This window comes from Stegostoma tigrinum, chromosome 14 (assembly GCF_030684315.1).
Source record: "Stegostoma tigrinum isolate sSteTig4 chromosome 14, sSteTig4.hap1, whole genome shotgun sequence".
Classification (NCBI taxonomy): Eukaryota; Metazoa; Chordata; class Chondrichthyes; order Orectolobiformes; family Stegostomatidae; genus Stegostoma; species Stegostoma tigrinum.
The window spans coordinates 31,340,159-31,356,656 of record NC_081367.1 but is presented as its reverse complement, the minus strand read 5'-3'; the positions used below and the strand labels follow the sequence as shown (position 1 = coordinate 31,356,656).

The following is a 16,498-nucleotide window of genomic DNA, read 5'->3' as shown; positions in this document are numbered from 1 at the left end:
GTCTATCCTCTCGTGTACTCTAGTAGTCACAATTCACGACAGTATTAGACCATAATAACTTTACAAAACAGAAAATGTGCAATTCTGTAGAGCATTGCTTAGAATCCTGCTCAAATCCAGCATATGGCTCTCACTTAGTTATGATATATCCCCCCACCCTCAATGGTTTTAAAAATATTTCAGTAGGCAATGAATGTTTCTAGATTTTTCAGACAAGGCACCGCAAGCAGTGGTCTAAATTTCTAAAAGACTTAAGATTGTATGTTTTTGTTTTCTTTTTTAATTTCCTATTAGATAATTTTTTACAATTAGCTATCTTATTCTTACTCCTTGATGTTTCATTCCAGCATAAACAAAAGTCTGTGCTTACCAATCAGCATAATGAGGGGTATCTCAGAGACTTATAAAATTCTAACAGGAGTATACAGGTTAGATGCACAAAGGATGTTCCTGGTGATGGGTGTATCTAGAACCAGGGGTTGCTGTCTGAGGATTTAGAATGGAGATGAGGAGACATTTCTTCACCCAAAGAGTGACAAACCTGTGGAATTCATTACCACGAGAAGTAGTTGATGTATTCAAGAGGTAGCTAGATGTAGCACTTGGGGCAAATGGGATATAAGGTTATGGGGAGAAAGCAGGATTAGGCTGTTGAGTTAGATGATCAGCCATGGTAACGATGAATGGCAGAACAGGCTTGAAGGGCTGAATGGCCTCCTCCTGCTCCTATCTTCTATGTTTTGATAAGGAAATGATTCATCATGATTTCTACTTTTAATAATATGAAGATGCCCTACTCCCATCAGAACCCATGTTGTGGAAACACACAGGGTCGAATCTTCTAAGAAGTGTCAATTCTAATGAACTGAACTACTTTTTCCTTATCCTGCCCCTACAATTCCAGCCCACACATCTGATTTGGGTATCATGAAATATGAAGCATCCTGATTTTGGAGCTTTACGTTAAATTACAGGATCAGATTGGAGGCCAGTCTACAACTTTTATAGCAGTATTCCAGGGTTTAAATATTCCTAAGGAACTTTGACAAATAAAGGAGGGAAGATGAGGAACAGGTAAGTGGGTGAGAAAGTGGTGGGTCAGTTGTGACGGGAGAGGATGTTTTATGGTTCCCTAGTAGTTAAAGCAGGTGTTAATCCCGTCTTTTCTTAGGTAGCTATCTGGGTGAGTTGCAACCTTTAGAAGTCTGCGATTCTAACTCAGTTTTAGGCATTTTGGAGCATTCCAGGCATTGAGTAATTGGCCTTTGGACTTTTAAACTTACTGACTACTCGGGGATTGTCTAGAGTGTCAGGACTGCTGAGGGGTCCTGTAGCACATCATTCAGGAAACATTGCTGAATCAACTGTCTTCCAGCAGGCAAAATGTAATACCTCTAGGTTTTTGGATTTATATAATTATTTTGCCTGATGCACATAAAATACAACTTTTCTTTAAAGATTGCAGATGATTACATCTGTTCGATAAATAATGCTGGGCAGAGTCCTGCTGAAATAAGATTTAATATTTTTCAATTATCTCTTGTATTGGAATCTGGAAATTGATCAATTTAATAATGAGAGAGTTTCCAAAATACAATTAAGAACATTCACAGTAGATCTTTGGGTGTACTGATCTGATGTCCACAGAATGCATAGAACAGCATTTAAGTAGAAGTATTGCAGTTTTTATTGTAGGACTGAGAAAATAATTTCTCTTCCTTGGAAAACATGGAAATTAGTGGTTCACAAGGAACTGTGCCAGGACCACAGATGTTCACTGTTTGCATAAACAATTTGAATCGTACCCTCAATTTTAAACATTGTTGATGCTGTCAAACTGTGGGATGAATCAAAAATATACAAACACATTAATAGCAGAATGACCAATAGTTAGAGGCAGCAATATTTGTACTCAAAGAGCAAATTAAGAAGAAATTTCTTCAGAGCATTTTGAATATTGACTTCACCATCTTGAGGCCCAGTCAAAGCAAGTACATGAGTTCAAGAGGAAACTAAATCTGCACAGAAGGCAAAAAAAAAGGAATTTATGCAGGGTTAGATGAAGAGGGTGGGAGATAATGTTTTCTGTAAGCTTTGTGGCCATGTAGCCGCTGGACCTTCTGAACATGCAAGTCAGGGTTTTAATGCATTGGCTTCTGTTTGACTGCTGTCTTGCATGGACTTTGGAGACCTGCAATGGAAAAAAATATTGCAGCGGTCATTGGTAGGAGGTTTAGGTGCAGAATGCCCTATCTTTGTATTGTCAGTACTTTTCAGATTACAGAGTTGAAATGGAACTTTGGAATTTTCTTTTGCGGAACAGATACTAAATTTGAACCATGCTGCAGAATTTTATCCACAAAGAGTTAAATTATGCAAATCATTTAAGGTCTTTTGGAAAAAAACAAACTCAATGAGCTAAGTTGTTGTTTAATTTCTCTTTGGATTTCCACTTCGTAGCTTTTTAAAAAAAAGTTTGCAAAATTTCTTGTTTGAGGTAGTCGTTACCTAACACTTATGACCGAAATCAGAATGTTATTCAGGTTCTGCCTGTCTTGCCTGTTTAATATCAAAACCTAAGTAACAGCAGATTTTTAATTCTTGGAACCAACTTGTGAATCTTTTCTGCATCTTCTCTGAAGCCTTTTTATACTTCATAAATATGGTGTCTGGAACTGGACTCCCTATTCTAATTCTAACCATTGCTTTCTACAAATCAAATTTAATGTAATTACCTTGATTTTGTACACTCTGCCCTTCATTAATAAATCCTAGGATACTATATAGTTTATTAACAGCTCCCGCATCCTGTCCTGTCTCCTTCAATGGATTAGACAATTTTTACTAATGTCTCCCTACATTTGCCCTACCAAAATGCATCACTTCACACTGTACTGCATTAATTTTCATCTGCCATTTGTCTACCTATTTCACCCAAACTGTATGTGTTTAAAGTTTCTTACTATCCTCTTCACTGTTCATAATACTTTCAGATTTCGCATTGTCCATAAATTTTGATTTGTACTCTGCAGAACAAGATCTAGTCAATACATTTCAGGATCCTAACACCAACTCTGGGAAATTCAAGTTTCAACATTCCTCCAATTTGTAAAATAGTCATTAATACAGAGTCATTAATAGAAATAAATAGAGAGGAGGGAGGTGATGATAGAAGACGGATAGTGGAGCAGATAGGTGGAGAAAAAGACGGACAGTCAAGGAGGCGGGGCTGAAGCTTGTTGGTGAGTGTAGGTAGGAAGTGTGGATAGGGGTTGATCAGTGAGATGGCAGAACTTAACCATGACTTTCAGTTTCCTGTCAACTGGATTATTTTGTATTCATATTGCTACCAACCCTTTTATTACATAAGCTCTAAGTTTGCACACATCTAAATTGTAGCACATACTCAACTGAAAAAGCCAACAAGACCATGCTCGTTCCTTAATTTAGGACAAAATTAATAGACATGAATAACTATTATTTCCATCGAAGCTTCTCCACCTCCAAAGTTAAAAGTGACTAGCCTGTGGTTGTTGAACTTACCTCTACATCTGACTCATGAACAAGTGTGTAACATTTGCATTTCTGTAGTCCTCTGACACCAGATGAATATCTAAGGAGCATTGAAACATTATGGCCAGAACCCCTGAAACTTCCACTCTAATTCCATCAGTACCCTGGGATGCATCTCAGCTAATCCTGGCCTCCTTTCAACTTTGTGTATAGACAGTCTATTCACTCGTACTCCCTTATCTATTTTAACTTTACCCTTCAATAAACTGTCTCCACTTTCAACGTAATTTGGTAACAAATTCCTCTTTGTTAAAGACAGATGCAAAATATATTCAGTAATATCTCAGCTGTACCCTCTGTTTCCATGCCTAAAACCCTCTTTTGCCTGGCAAAGTCCTTTTTAAATATGGCTGCAGAAGAATTCTGGACTTTTTTAAAAACTGATAATCGCTCTTGTACATTCTCTTCGCTTCTCTTGTTTGCTTTTTCAATTCTATTATGAACATTATATATTTAGCATGGGTTCTTGGTTGTGTTATCCATTTAATATCTGTCATAAGCACACTTTTTCTGATTTGTTTTCATCTCTATATCTTGTTACCCAGCGAGTTATGGATTTGCTGTTTCTACCTTTTTTCCTCGATGAGAATATACCTTGCCCTTGTCCAAAGAGAGGCAGCCTTTTGTGCAGTTATACCCATAACTACCATTCTTTTGATTCCAATTTATCTGTACTTGATTCATCCTTGCCCCAAATTAATTATTCTTGCTCTGCATTGTCCTTACAGTAATCAACATTAGTCTTATAGAGTGATCATTGCCACCTAAACATTCTCCTCCTGATATTTAGTCCACCTCCTTCACAAAAAAACAGTGATTTCTCTTTTTGGAGTTGAAACATACTACTGAAGAAAATTGCCTTGAACATACTGTAGGAAGTTTTTGCCCCTTTTTTTATTCCTTTTACCAGCTGAAGGGGGAAACCAACAATTATATTGCAGGAGAGGAGATTGCTGATTGGTTGGCTAGTGAGTCCTGACTGGTAGAGGCATTGCCATGAAGAATGCATGCGTTGATGTTAAATGAGTTAATTACCTAGCTTTGCTTACATTTTAAACTAACTCTTTCATTTTTTTTTAAGTGGTCAGTTGCATTTTAGGAAATTGTTCTGTTGAGTGCAAGGAGATAAGCTTCATTGGAATGTATCTGCGAAATAGCATTTCAGTGTTATAACTTGTATATCCTAGATAAATATTTGACAATAGAAAATATGACATTCACTTCTTATGACTTTGTATTTAAAAAATACCTATACGAAGTATCATTATGAGTAAATGGCCAGTGCTTACATAGATGGAATTGCAAAGTAATTAAAATTTGTTGGTTATATTGAGGTTTAATATGTTTGGAACAGATTCCTCGCACTGACGTGATGGTCCTAAAATGTGGACATTTTTATTATGTAACATAAATGTTTTTCCAATATCATATGTTAATCTTAGGAATTGCTTAAGATCGCCAATTGCCAAGATTTTGACACTGGCCAGTATCTGGGATTGGAAGGTTTCTTCACCTTGCAGATGAATCCTGCTTCAATAGCTACAGAGCCCTTTCCAAGACGAGTGATCAATGACCACAAACACACATCAGAAACACTGATCAAAGGTATGGCCATTCTTTTTTATCTGTTCCTGAGAACCCCCATGAGTAATGAAATTCATTTTTAACTCATTAAAACTAGCTTAAAAATCACAGATACACGACTGTTGCCCCACAGATTTTTTTTTGTTCTATTTTGGCATAGATTGGTAAATTTGCAATTTGTAATTTCACGAGCACAGAGGACTTATTGTGTGATGTTCTGCATTTATAGAAACTCGGGGCAGACATCAAATTGGGCTGTATCTACCGGTTATTGCAGTTAGTATTTTAAAAAGTCATTTGTCACTATAAACGGAAGCAAAACCTATTTTTAATGCTGCCATCATTCAGAAATTGTAGAAAGTAAGTACAGTGGTGTAATTGGTCAGAGTATTTTTGTCCAAACTGATTTTGAACTCAGTCAAGTTGATTGAAAGGATGTCTTTCTGAGGGTCCCACGTCATAAATGACAGTCTTCAAATAATTCAATTCACTCTACTTGATATCAAGATACAGCAAAGCCATGGATCCTGACAAAATCTCCATTGTGATATGAAGACTGTACTGTTCCCCTATCTATTTCAATACAGCAGCAATACTGGCATCCATCCAACAATATTGAAAATTTCACCGTTGTGACCTGTCTAGATAAAGAAAAATTCAATCCACTCTTAATCATCAGCAATGGCTGGAAGGTGTTATGAATGGTGCAAATTCACAGGACTGATGCAGTGATAATTGCTGCTCTGTTTGGGTTATCGATCCCTACATTGTATTGTGGTCGTGGCCAAACGTGAACAAAAGAGCTGAATTCCTGAGGTGAGGCAGGTCATGCCTGCTGCTCATCTCAATGCAGTATTTCACTGATTGTGGCATGATTGAGCCTCTGGAAACAGTGGGAATTGGGGTGGGAGCGGGGAAGCCTCTGTGCTGGTTGGGCTCATATCTGACACAGAAGAAGATATTTGTGGTTTTTGGACACCAATCATCTTCGCTCCAGGCCATTGCTACAGGAGTTCCTCAAGCTACTGTTGCAACATTTTAAAATGTCCATTCATCAATGTCCTTCCCTCCATCATAAGATCGGGAGTGGGGACGAGGAATGTGATCTCCCTTCAATTCAGATAACATTTTATAAAGCCATTCATAAAGAATTGCTTTTTGACTGATTTGTTATTCAAAACCTTGTTACCTTCAACTCCAGCTATTTTGTATGTAATAGTCTCAATGCAGTGGAAAACATATCACACTGTGGAAACAATTTTGTTGGCTCGCCGAGCTGGTTGTTGTTCTGCAGGCATTTCATTACCGTGCTTGGTAAAATCCTCGGTGCAGCCTCTGACGAAGCGTCAGTGTGTTTTCCTGCCTGGTTTTTAAACTCTGGGGTCCATTGCAATGGATTGCTTCACTTCTGGGTTTCCTCCGTAGTGGAATGTGTATGGGGTCGAGTTCAATGTGTTTATTATTAGCATGCTTCGTAGAGTGCCATGCTTCCAGGAATTCTCGTGTTTGTCTCTGCCCAGCCTGTCCCAGGGTCTTGGTGTTGTCCCAGTCGAAGTGTTCTCTTTGTCCATGTGGATTGAGATGAGTGAGTATTGGTCATGTCTTTTTGTAGCCAGTTGTTGTTCATGTACTCGTGCTGTCAATTTCCTTCCTGTTTGTCTGATGTAGTGTTTCTCACAGTCTCTGCAGGGGATCTTATAGATGACATCGGTCCTGTCCATGGAGGGGAGTGGGTCTTCAGTTCGGGTGAGCACTTGTTCTAGGGTTGATGTGGGCTTGTGTGCCACTCTGATGCCCAATGGTCGTAGATGTCTTGTGGTGAGTTCTGACGTGTTCCTGATGTAGGGTAGTGTGTGTGTGTGTCGGGGCGTGTAGAATCTTTCTGATGCTGTTCCTGTAGGCATCTCCTGACCCAGTTCTTCGGATATCCATTATCCTTGAAAACTTGAAAGAGGTATTCCTCCTCCTCTTGGCGTAGTTCCGTGTTGCTGCAGTGTATTATTGCCCTTTTAAATAGTAACTGCATGCAGCTTTGTTTGTGCATGCTGGGATGGTTACTGTTGAAGTTCAATACCTGGTCTGTGTGTGTCGCTTTTCTGTGTACTTTCATTTGCAGTTCCCATTTGCCTTGCGCTTTACCAAAACGTCCAGGAATGGGAGTTGTTTGTTCTTCTCCTCTCTGGTGAATTTAATTCCAGTGAGGGTGTTGTTTATAAGTTTGTGTGTCTCTTCTAATTTGGTCCGTTTAATGATGACAAAGGTGTCGTCTATGTAGCGGATCCATAGTTTTGCTTGAATTTGCAGAAGGGCAGTCCTTTCCAGTCTTTGCATTACTGCTTCTGCTATAAGTCCGGAGATGGGCGATCCCATTGGTGTCCCGTTTTTTGCTCGTATATTTGGCCATTGAAGGTGAAGTGGGTGGTCAAGAAAAGACAGACCCTGCAAGGCAAGCTAACTACACTTACCCACAAAAACAACAACAGCAGAACTGACACATGCATAAGGAACCGCTCCAACACGAAACTGACAGACGCGGAAAAGCCATTCTCACCCGGGGACTGAACTACAACGACAGGGACGCCAACAAAACGGAATTGCTAGCTACATTGGAAGCCCCACTCAAGACCAGCAATATCAACAAAGAAACACAACAAACTATAAGACAGACTGTAGTCCTGACACTAACCAGAAAGAGGGAACCTAACACCCTCAACACATGGGAAAGATAAGCCCTGGACAGATTAAAGAAGGACAAGAACATACTATACTACCTGCAGACAAAGGGTGCATGACAGTGATAATGGATAAAAAGGACTACATCTCCAAAGCACAAGCATTGCTTGCCAACGAGAACGCATACCGACCAGTACAAACTGACCCGACACCACAACTAGGCAACAAAACCCTAGACACGCTATAAAGACTGAAACAAACAGGACAGATCAACAAAACAGACTTCTTAAGAATGAAACCCGAAGGAATCAACGCACCCTGATTCTACAGCCTCCCTAAAGTGCACGAGCCGAAAGTCCCCCTCAGACCCATAGTCTCCCTACCAGCCACACCATCGCACAGATTAGCCGGAGAACTACAAAGAATACTCAAGCACCGAGTCAACAAATCACTCCACTCCATCCACTCAGCCCAAGAATTTCTCAACTCCATCAAAGACATAAAAATAGAGGACGAAGAGACCATGATATCGTTTGATGTCACCGTGCTATTCACATTAATAGACCTACCAATAGCAAGGGAAACAATGACAACTCTACTTGAAGAAGAACATGACCCCAGGGAAACCATCTCCGAGGGCGTAATGCTTAAACTACTGGACCTATGCCTGACCACCCACTTCACCTTCACCTTCAAACATAGAGCGAATCAATGGGACACCCATGGGATCGTAATAAAATAATACTTGTCTTAATAACACAATCATGATTTTGTCAGGACCACATAGCCTTTGCTATATCCAGTACTCTCAGCTATTTCCTGGCTATCGTGTAGAATTAAATTGGTTGAAGCTCTGATATTGGAACACTGAGGACGAATGGATCATTAGCTTGTCACTTCTAGAAGTTACAGATGCTTTAACGTTGTTTTCTGCACTGACATGCTGGTTTCAGCCGGTTTGTGGAGCCTCCCCCTCTGGCAGTTATTTAATTATTTATCACCATTCAAAGCTAGATGTAGCAGAATTGCAGAGCTTTGATTGTATCTGCTGGTTGTAGGAATGTTTAAGTCGGTGATAGAATGCTACTTTTATTGTTTTACATGTATACTTAGTTGTGTGTTTTAGATTGGCAGCTGTTCAGTGAGGTGAAAGGGGAGTGTGCTGATCTTACATAGACAGGGATTGCATACCTTGTGAGGAATCCTTACGCAGCTCATAATATTGTAAGATCCACCTGATAGATTCGCTACCACAATTTTCTTTCTTGGTAAAGATCAACAGGGTGTGATTATTCTAATATAATCGAGGAAAACCACCCAGTAGTCTAACAAGATGAGGCTCTTGTCTTAAACGAGATTTAGTTTATTGCATGATCGCAACCAGATAGAAGACACATTGGTATGATGAACATTTGTACTGTGACCGTGAGGGAGACCTCAATATTGGTTCTACTACTTCACGATCCCAAACTGTTTCCCTGTGGTGGGTTCTTAATGCAATTCTGAACATTAACCCTTGCAGACACTTCTGCCCTATGGGAAAGCTGTGGGGAATAAGCGAGCTGTCTGACTTATTTTGTTGCTTAATTAGTTAATCATTTGTTTAATTACCTGGGGATGCCAGCATTCCTTCAGTTTGCTTTCATGTAATTAATGTTAAGTTAATTTAGTAGCTGTCTCCTGATTAATTTACTAATGACTGGCAGACCCCTAAATTAAAAGACAGCCTTACAAAATTCCTTATTTTGTTCACAGAGATAATTAATAACACAACTGAGGTGTAGTTCGAAGTGCAATGGTGCTATCTAGTATTGAGCAGAATGTAAGAAATGTTTAAACTAAGTATGAGTAGTTTTAGCTTAATTTTGTAAAGCTGGGTAACTGTGCAGTACAATTATGACTAGCGCAGCACTGAATACAGATGCAGACAGTTATTTTGTCACACCTTCTGCCATCAATGCATGCCCAGTTTTGTTGTCCCTGCTCGCCACCCCACCCAATGCCTCCATTATGGTACCAAAAGATTTGGGAGCAAGGTGACGAGTGTAGTGCCAATGTTCTTCAGGCATTATTCTTTTATGCAAAATACCTTTCGCATCACTGGCAATGAAGTGATGGGAACTGAAACTGCATTTATAATGACTTCACCTTTTGTTGCTGATTTTGTTATCTGTAAAGCTACAAAACTGAGCCCTCGCCTTTGGCATTACTATATCCCAGCTGAAATCAAATTCAATTATTAGTTCAACGGTATTCTTGAGAGTTGCTACAACTTAAGGGGCGCTAATAGGTTTTGTTGTAAACCTGCAAAAGATTCAAAGCATTCAGAGCGCCTCTTCGCTAGCAGGAAACGTACATATTTCCTGATGATTTTTCAATTTTCATGAAGCTTTCCTAAGTTGTATTCAGTTTAATTTTGAGTCAAATGGACTTGTATAATTGATCGAGTGTTCTCATGTAACGTTTCTCTGGTTTTGATTTGTAGTCTGCTTCAAAGTTTGTAGTCTGTTTCAAACAGACTTGTTCCAGTGGTTGGGTTGTCATGAAGGTTGCAAATTTTAAGGTTTGCATTGCTGTTTTGGTTTCTTGGGTGAGAGCTGTGAGAAAAGACTGAGTAGACAAGGCCAATGCTCTCTGGAGTTTAGAAGTATGAGAGATGATCTCATTGAGACAGAAGATTCTGAAGCAGATTTAGAGGGGTTAACCCTCAAGGGGTTAATTTCCCTGATTGGTGAATCTAGAACATGGGACTCAGTTTCAGTATAAGGGGTTATTAATTTATGATTTAGATGAGGAAGAAAAATTAGTTCACTCAGAGTTGTGAATCTTTTGAACATGGAAACATGGGGCGACAACGTGGCTCAGTGATTAGCGCTGCTCCCTCACAGTGCCAGGGACCTGGGTTTGATTCCACCCTTGGGTGACTGCCTATATGGAGTTTACATGTTCTCCTCGTGTCAACAGGGATTTCCATCGGGTGCTCTGGTTTTCTCCGATAGTCCAAAGATATGCAGGTTAGGTGGAATGGCCATGCAACATTGCCCATACTGTCCAGGGATGTGCAGGCTATGTGGATTAGCCATGGGAAATGCCGGGTTAGAGGGGTTAGATAAGTGGGTTTGGGTGGGATGCTGTTTGAAGGGTAGATGTGGATTCGATGGGCAGAATGGCCTGCTTTCACAGTGTAGGGATTCTGTGATTATATAATAACCCATCATTGAGAATGTATCAGCAGGAAAGTTGTGTTGACTCGGATGATCAGCCATGAACACATTGAAAGGTGAATAATTTATATGTTCGTATGAGTTTTGGATTATTCTGAGTGGCCTGTTGGTGAAAAGGGAACATGGTGGTGTGCTGAATTAACAGCAACTGAGCTTCCAATTGCTTGCCACTTTGACACATCACCATGTTCCCTGGCCAACGTTTCTGTCTCTGACTTGCTGCGGTGCTGCAGAGAGGTTCGGCACAAGGTCGGAAAACAACATCTCATTTTCCACTCGGGAACTCTACAGCCTTCTGGACTCAGTATTGAGTTCAGCTTCTTCTATATCTTGTTTCCAAGCCACAGTGCCTTAGAATGTTAAATCAATGCTGCTCTCCTTGAAAAGATAAAATTCGTCTTGGTAAAAAGCTACTTTGATGTTATGGTGCTGCCATGTAATTTTTCTCTTTTGCTTTGAGAGTTTAATTAATCAAGTTGCTTTTTCACTCAAACAGTGAACCAAATCAAAAGCATACTCCTGATTGAGGTTCTGACCATTTACTTGCAACCGCTAGCACCTTATAAGCAGTTATTTGAGGAAATTATTGCTGATTTTAGACATAGTACCAAACTGCAAGTGAATGAATGGAATTTCCGTTCCCTCACTTGTTCCTTTTCCAGCTGTCATTCTCAGGAAAACAAAATGTTTAATGGCCGTGAGCTGATCTTTATTTCCTAATGATGGAATGTGAGGTCTTAAAATTCCATTCAATATCAACCGTATTCCTTTGCCATCTACTCTAAAATCAGTTTCAGTCTTCGACAATGAAAAGTGAACACCAATCCCAGTTGACCTCTTGCAACTGTATTTCTGCACAATTGAATCATTAGTACCATCCATTAATAATGAGCTGGGTGCCATCTGGTAATTTTGTACTGAAATGAATGAATGTGGGAATTACTGTAATTGTTAACATGCTTGTGGAGCCAGGCTGCTTTTGCTCTAATGTATACAATATTTGATTTTAATTTTTTTTGCACATTTCCTTCTTTTCTTTCTATGTCAAGCATGACATATTTGTGTCTTGAGCAGCACCCATTTGATCTCACCTATCTCTGGACAATAATTAGCATAATTCAGACATCATCCCAACTTGGAATGAAATTGCCATTCCTTCAGCATTGCCTAATCAAATCTATGCACACCCACCCATCTATACCCACTCATCATCTCCTCTATATGGTCAGTGGCTGAAGAAGGCAGCAGTCTACCATCTTGAAGACAATTAGGAATGGGCAGCAAATGTTAGCCTAGCTTTTGACATTTACATCCTGAGAGAGGATTTTTAAAAAAATGGTATCATTGTATTAAGACTCGGAAAAGGCTAATTCACCAGAATGAAACTAGGCTTCAAAGTTATATTATAAGGGCAGGTTTCTTGAGTTTGGAAGGCTGCATGTTGCAAGTATAATGTTTAAAATGATTAAGGGGTATGGTAGATACTGACAAGGTATTTCTTCTGGAAAATCCAGAGTAAGTAGGCATAACCTTATAATGGGAGCTAAGGAATTATTTCATGCAAAGACTAGTGGAAATCTGGAACTCATTCTGTCAAAGGTTGAGGACAGTGCCACACTTCAAATTTTCAAGACTAAGATTGGAACATTTTTGTTAGTAACAATAATGGGATTATGAATGAAGATGTGTAACTAATGAAGGAATGGTGCAAATTGCACATGATTTAATTGACAGATTGAATAGATGTTCCTATGTTATTTGAGCAAATGTAGCAACTGGTTTGCAAACAGTGAGTTTCCACAAAAAAAACCCACAGGTGAATGTCTAGAATCTTTGTTTAAATCATGTTTGTCAAGGGATAAATGGTCCTCGGGACACACACTATTCTGCTAACTGTGATATAACTTAGTTTTATTTAGTAACCCTCACTGAAGTGACTATCATTAAGACTTGAAGTCTTTGGTTCCTATCCCGTGAAAATCCGGTGGTGGTTGCTCAGAAAATAGCAATATGAATAACGTACTGTTAGGGTGAAATGCATCATGGTAATTTTCAAGCAATTATATCTCCCACCTTAAACTAAATTATGGGAAGCCCCTGGATCTCTTTAAGCATATTTGCCTAACCTGTTCTCTTTGTGAATGCTTGCTCTGTGCCTTGCTGTATAGCCCAAGTCTTTGACTTTCACTATGTCAGCTCTGGCTCATTTGAGAGCACTCTGTCCTCTGCTTTAGAAGTTTTAGGGCTTGAGCACAAAAAGAAGATCAAATCTGATACTTCCTCAGTACTGAATTGTCAAAACGACCGTCTTTCGAATGATATATTGAACAGAGAGTCTCTCCTCCTGCTTGATGGATTTAAGATGTTTTTGCGACTACGTTTTGTAGATGATCTATGGAGCTATCCCTAGTCATGGTCAAAATTTATCCATCAATTAGTGTCATGAAAAACAGATTACCTGTTCATTATCTAACTTGCTGTTTGTGGAAGCTTAATGTGTATCCACTCAATTTAATATGGAGGAAAATTCAGACGGTGATTCAATTGGCTGAATTTGTTTTCTGTGCTATAATTTAATTAGAGGTATAACTTACTTGAATGTAGATTTAACTGTAACTGGTTTTAAGTTCAATATGATCTCTTCTTTCTACTTTATAATCTATGTAGGTATTATTTGGTAAATTATTTTAAACTTGCAGTCACGTCATATTTCATTTGATCCTGTTCCACCCTATATGACTGATTTTAACAGTCAGTATGGGGATAAGATCTGTCAATGGACATCAACCATTCATTATACATCTCAGTGTTTGAACATTTGCTTCCACGCCTCTGGCCCAGAACACTTGGGCTCAAGTTCTACCTGTTCCACAGGTATCCTAACACATTTAAACAATATGATATAAAAATATCTGCATCTCAACTTCACGTGGTTTGTCCAATAAAAGCTGATCCATATCACCCATTTTTTGCCACCAAAAAATAAAATCAGGCTTGTCATGTTTTGAAATAAATATTTATTTCTTTTTTTCCTCCCAATTTTCTAGAAAATGGAGACTGGCGACCAAGCAGCAGCCTCTACAAATATGCAGATAACTCCATTGTTAATGATGTAATTGATGACATTCAGAGCAGACCTTCAAGTAGGTTTGGAAGGCATACACCCACGAAAGTGACACCATGGGCATTATTATCAAAATCCACAGCAGGTAGGCTATCAGTATTCAAATAATGAAGTTTCCTTTTTTAAAAAAAGGTAATTTTATCACCTTATATGTTCTTATTCTTGTTCCGAATATCTAGTTCCTAAAATAATTCAATATGATTCCAAGTTTGATGCCTCACTTTGGTCAAACCATGGTTTCCATCTGACAGTGTTCAGCATTGACAACCTAGCTCTAGCTGAACTCATTTTCTCCACGAGGCCTGTTACCTCCTTAATTTCACCCTGATCCGGGTCGTAATCCCAGTCCAACACCAACACCTCCAAGCCATTACAGAAACGTGACTGCAGGATGACATGAATTAGAACCTGAATCTTGAATGGTATCGAAGGACAAGAATCTGGAGGGGTGACTCTGTTTGTTAATGATCACATTAGTACAATAGAAAGGAATGATCCAATGTCAGTAAAGAATAATTTGGAAATGATTTAGGTAGAAATGAGATATGATAAAGGCAATAAATGACTGGTGGGAGTGGCATGTAAGCCACCTAACTGTAACTGTATGATATGTTGGAGCAAAATAGAGAAATGCAGAGTGATAGTTGTGGAGATTTTTAATTTATATTAATCTAGACTAAAAAAATCTGAGGGACAAATGTCGCCTCAATGAAGAGTTCATAGAATGTTTTGGGGGTAGTTTCTTAGAGCAGCATGTTCTAGAGCTGACCTGAATCAAACTATACCAGAACTGGTATTGTGTAACACTGTAGATTAATTACTGTCTTCTTAATAGAAGCAAGCATAATATGATTGGATATTACATTCAGTTTAAGGGAGAGAGGAGTGGATCTGAGACTGTGTCCAAAAAGAATGTTATTACTTATTGCAAGGGGCATTGAATAACATATATGAACAGGCATCCATTTAACCAGAATGTGTAACCTAAGGGATGGTCTAGGAGGGAGGGCTTTAGATTTTAGAACATTGAGACAGATTCTGGGGTAGGCAGGACATGTACAAACTGAACAAGTTGCACCTGAGTTGGAATGAGTCTAATATGCTGGCTTGGATGTTTATTCACGTGGTTGAGGAAGTTTTAAACAATTTTGGCAGGGGATGTGGCACAGAGTGAATGCAATGTTGGAAGCAAGGTCCAATCAGTTATAGAAGGAATGTTAGGACCATCCCATTAGGAAAGAAGATATGGACTTGATAAGGTACGTGGGAGGTCCAGAAAACTAAATTTGTGTCTATTTTAATGCAAGGAGCTTGGCTGTGTAGTGGATGCACTTAGAATATGACTTTGTTGCAAACACTGACACATGGTTGAAGGAAGGGCAGACTAACAGTTTATCAGTTTATCATTTGAGGGTATAGATGTTTCAGGCAGAATGGGGGAAAAGTAAAAGAGTTGTGGGCATTGCATTATTGAGAAAGGAAACCGTCATTGCAGTGTTAAAGTAGGATTTCCTGGAAGGCTCTTCAAATGAGGCCACATGGGGAGAGCTGGGGGGTGAAAAAAGGCCAATCGCTTTGCTGGGATTATGTTACAGCCTCCAAGCAGTCAGATCGAGATAGAGGAGCCAATATGTGAGTAAATCACAGCAGGAAAGGTCGGACAATATGGCCCGGTTAGTCTGTGAGTATAGGGAAATTATTGGAAAAGAAAATTGAGGGATCCGATTACTCAACAAAGGAAAGACAGGGATTGATCAGGGAGAGTCAGCACAGATTTATTAGCAGGAGACCCTGTCTCAGTAATTTACTTGAGATTTCGAATAGGTGACTAAATACATTGATAAGAGTAGTGGAGTTGATGTGATTTACATGGCCGTCAGTAGGGCCTTTGACAAGATTCCACATGGAAGGCTGGTCTAAAAGGTCAGGGCTCATGGGATCCAAGGCAATTTGGCAAACTGGATCCAAAATTAACTTGAAATTAGAAGGAGAAGCATGATGGTGCGGGGTTGTTTTTGTGATTGGAAGCCTGTGACCAGCGGTGTACCATTGGATTTGCTGTTGTGGCACTTGCTGTTATGTACTTTAACAACTTGGATGTCAATGTAGAAGATATAATTAGTAAGCTTGCAAAAGGCATGAAAATTGGTGATTTTGATAGTAATGAGGATGGCCTCAGGCTACAGTCTGATATTGATCAGCTGGTGAATTGGGCAAAACAATGGCAGATGGAATTTATTCCTGGTAAATGTGAGGTGATGCATCTTGGAAGGTCTAATAAGGGAAGGACATTTACAATGAATGTAAGTCCCTAGATAGT

The 16,498-nt window shown here is 39.3% G+C and overlaps 1 protein-coding gene across 2 annotated transcripts in view; it reads left to right on the top strand.

The window, feature by feature from the left end:
* The window catches only part of zbbx (zinc finger, B-box domain containing), a 125,769-nt gene that overhangs the window by 96,742 nt on the left and 12,529 nt on the right, over positions 1 to 16,498 (top strand). The window contains exons 17-19 of one of the 2 annotated variants that reach the window (XM_059651072.1): positions 5,016 to 5,178; positions 6,838 to 6,903; positions 14,102 to 14,263. In XM_059651072.1, the coding sequence (XP_059507055.1) occupies positions 5,016 to 5,178; positions 6,838 to 6,903; positions 14,102 to 14,263 (391 nt within the window). The remainder of the gene's footprint in view (positions 1 to 5,015; positions 5,179 to 6,837; positions 6,904 to 14,101; positions 14,264 to 16,498) is intronic. The other variant, XM_059651073.1, reaches the window with a different exon arrangement.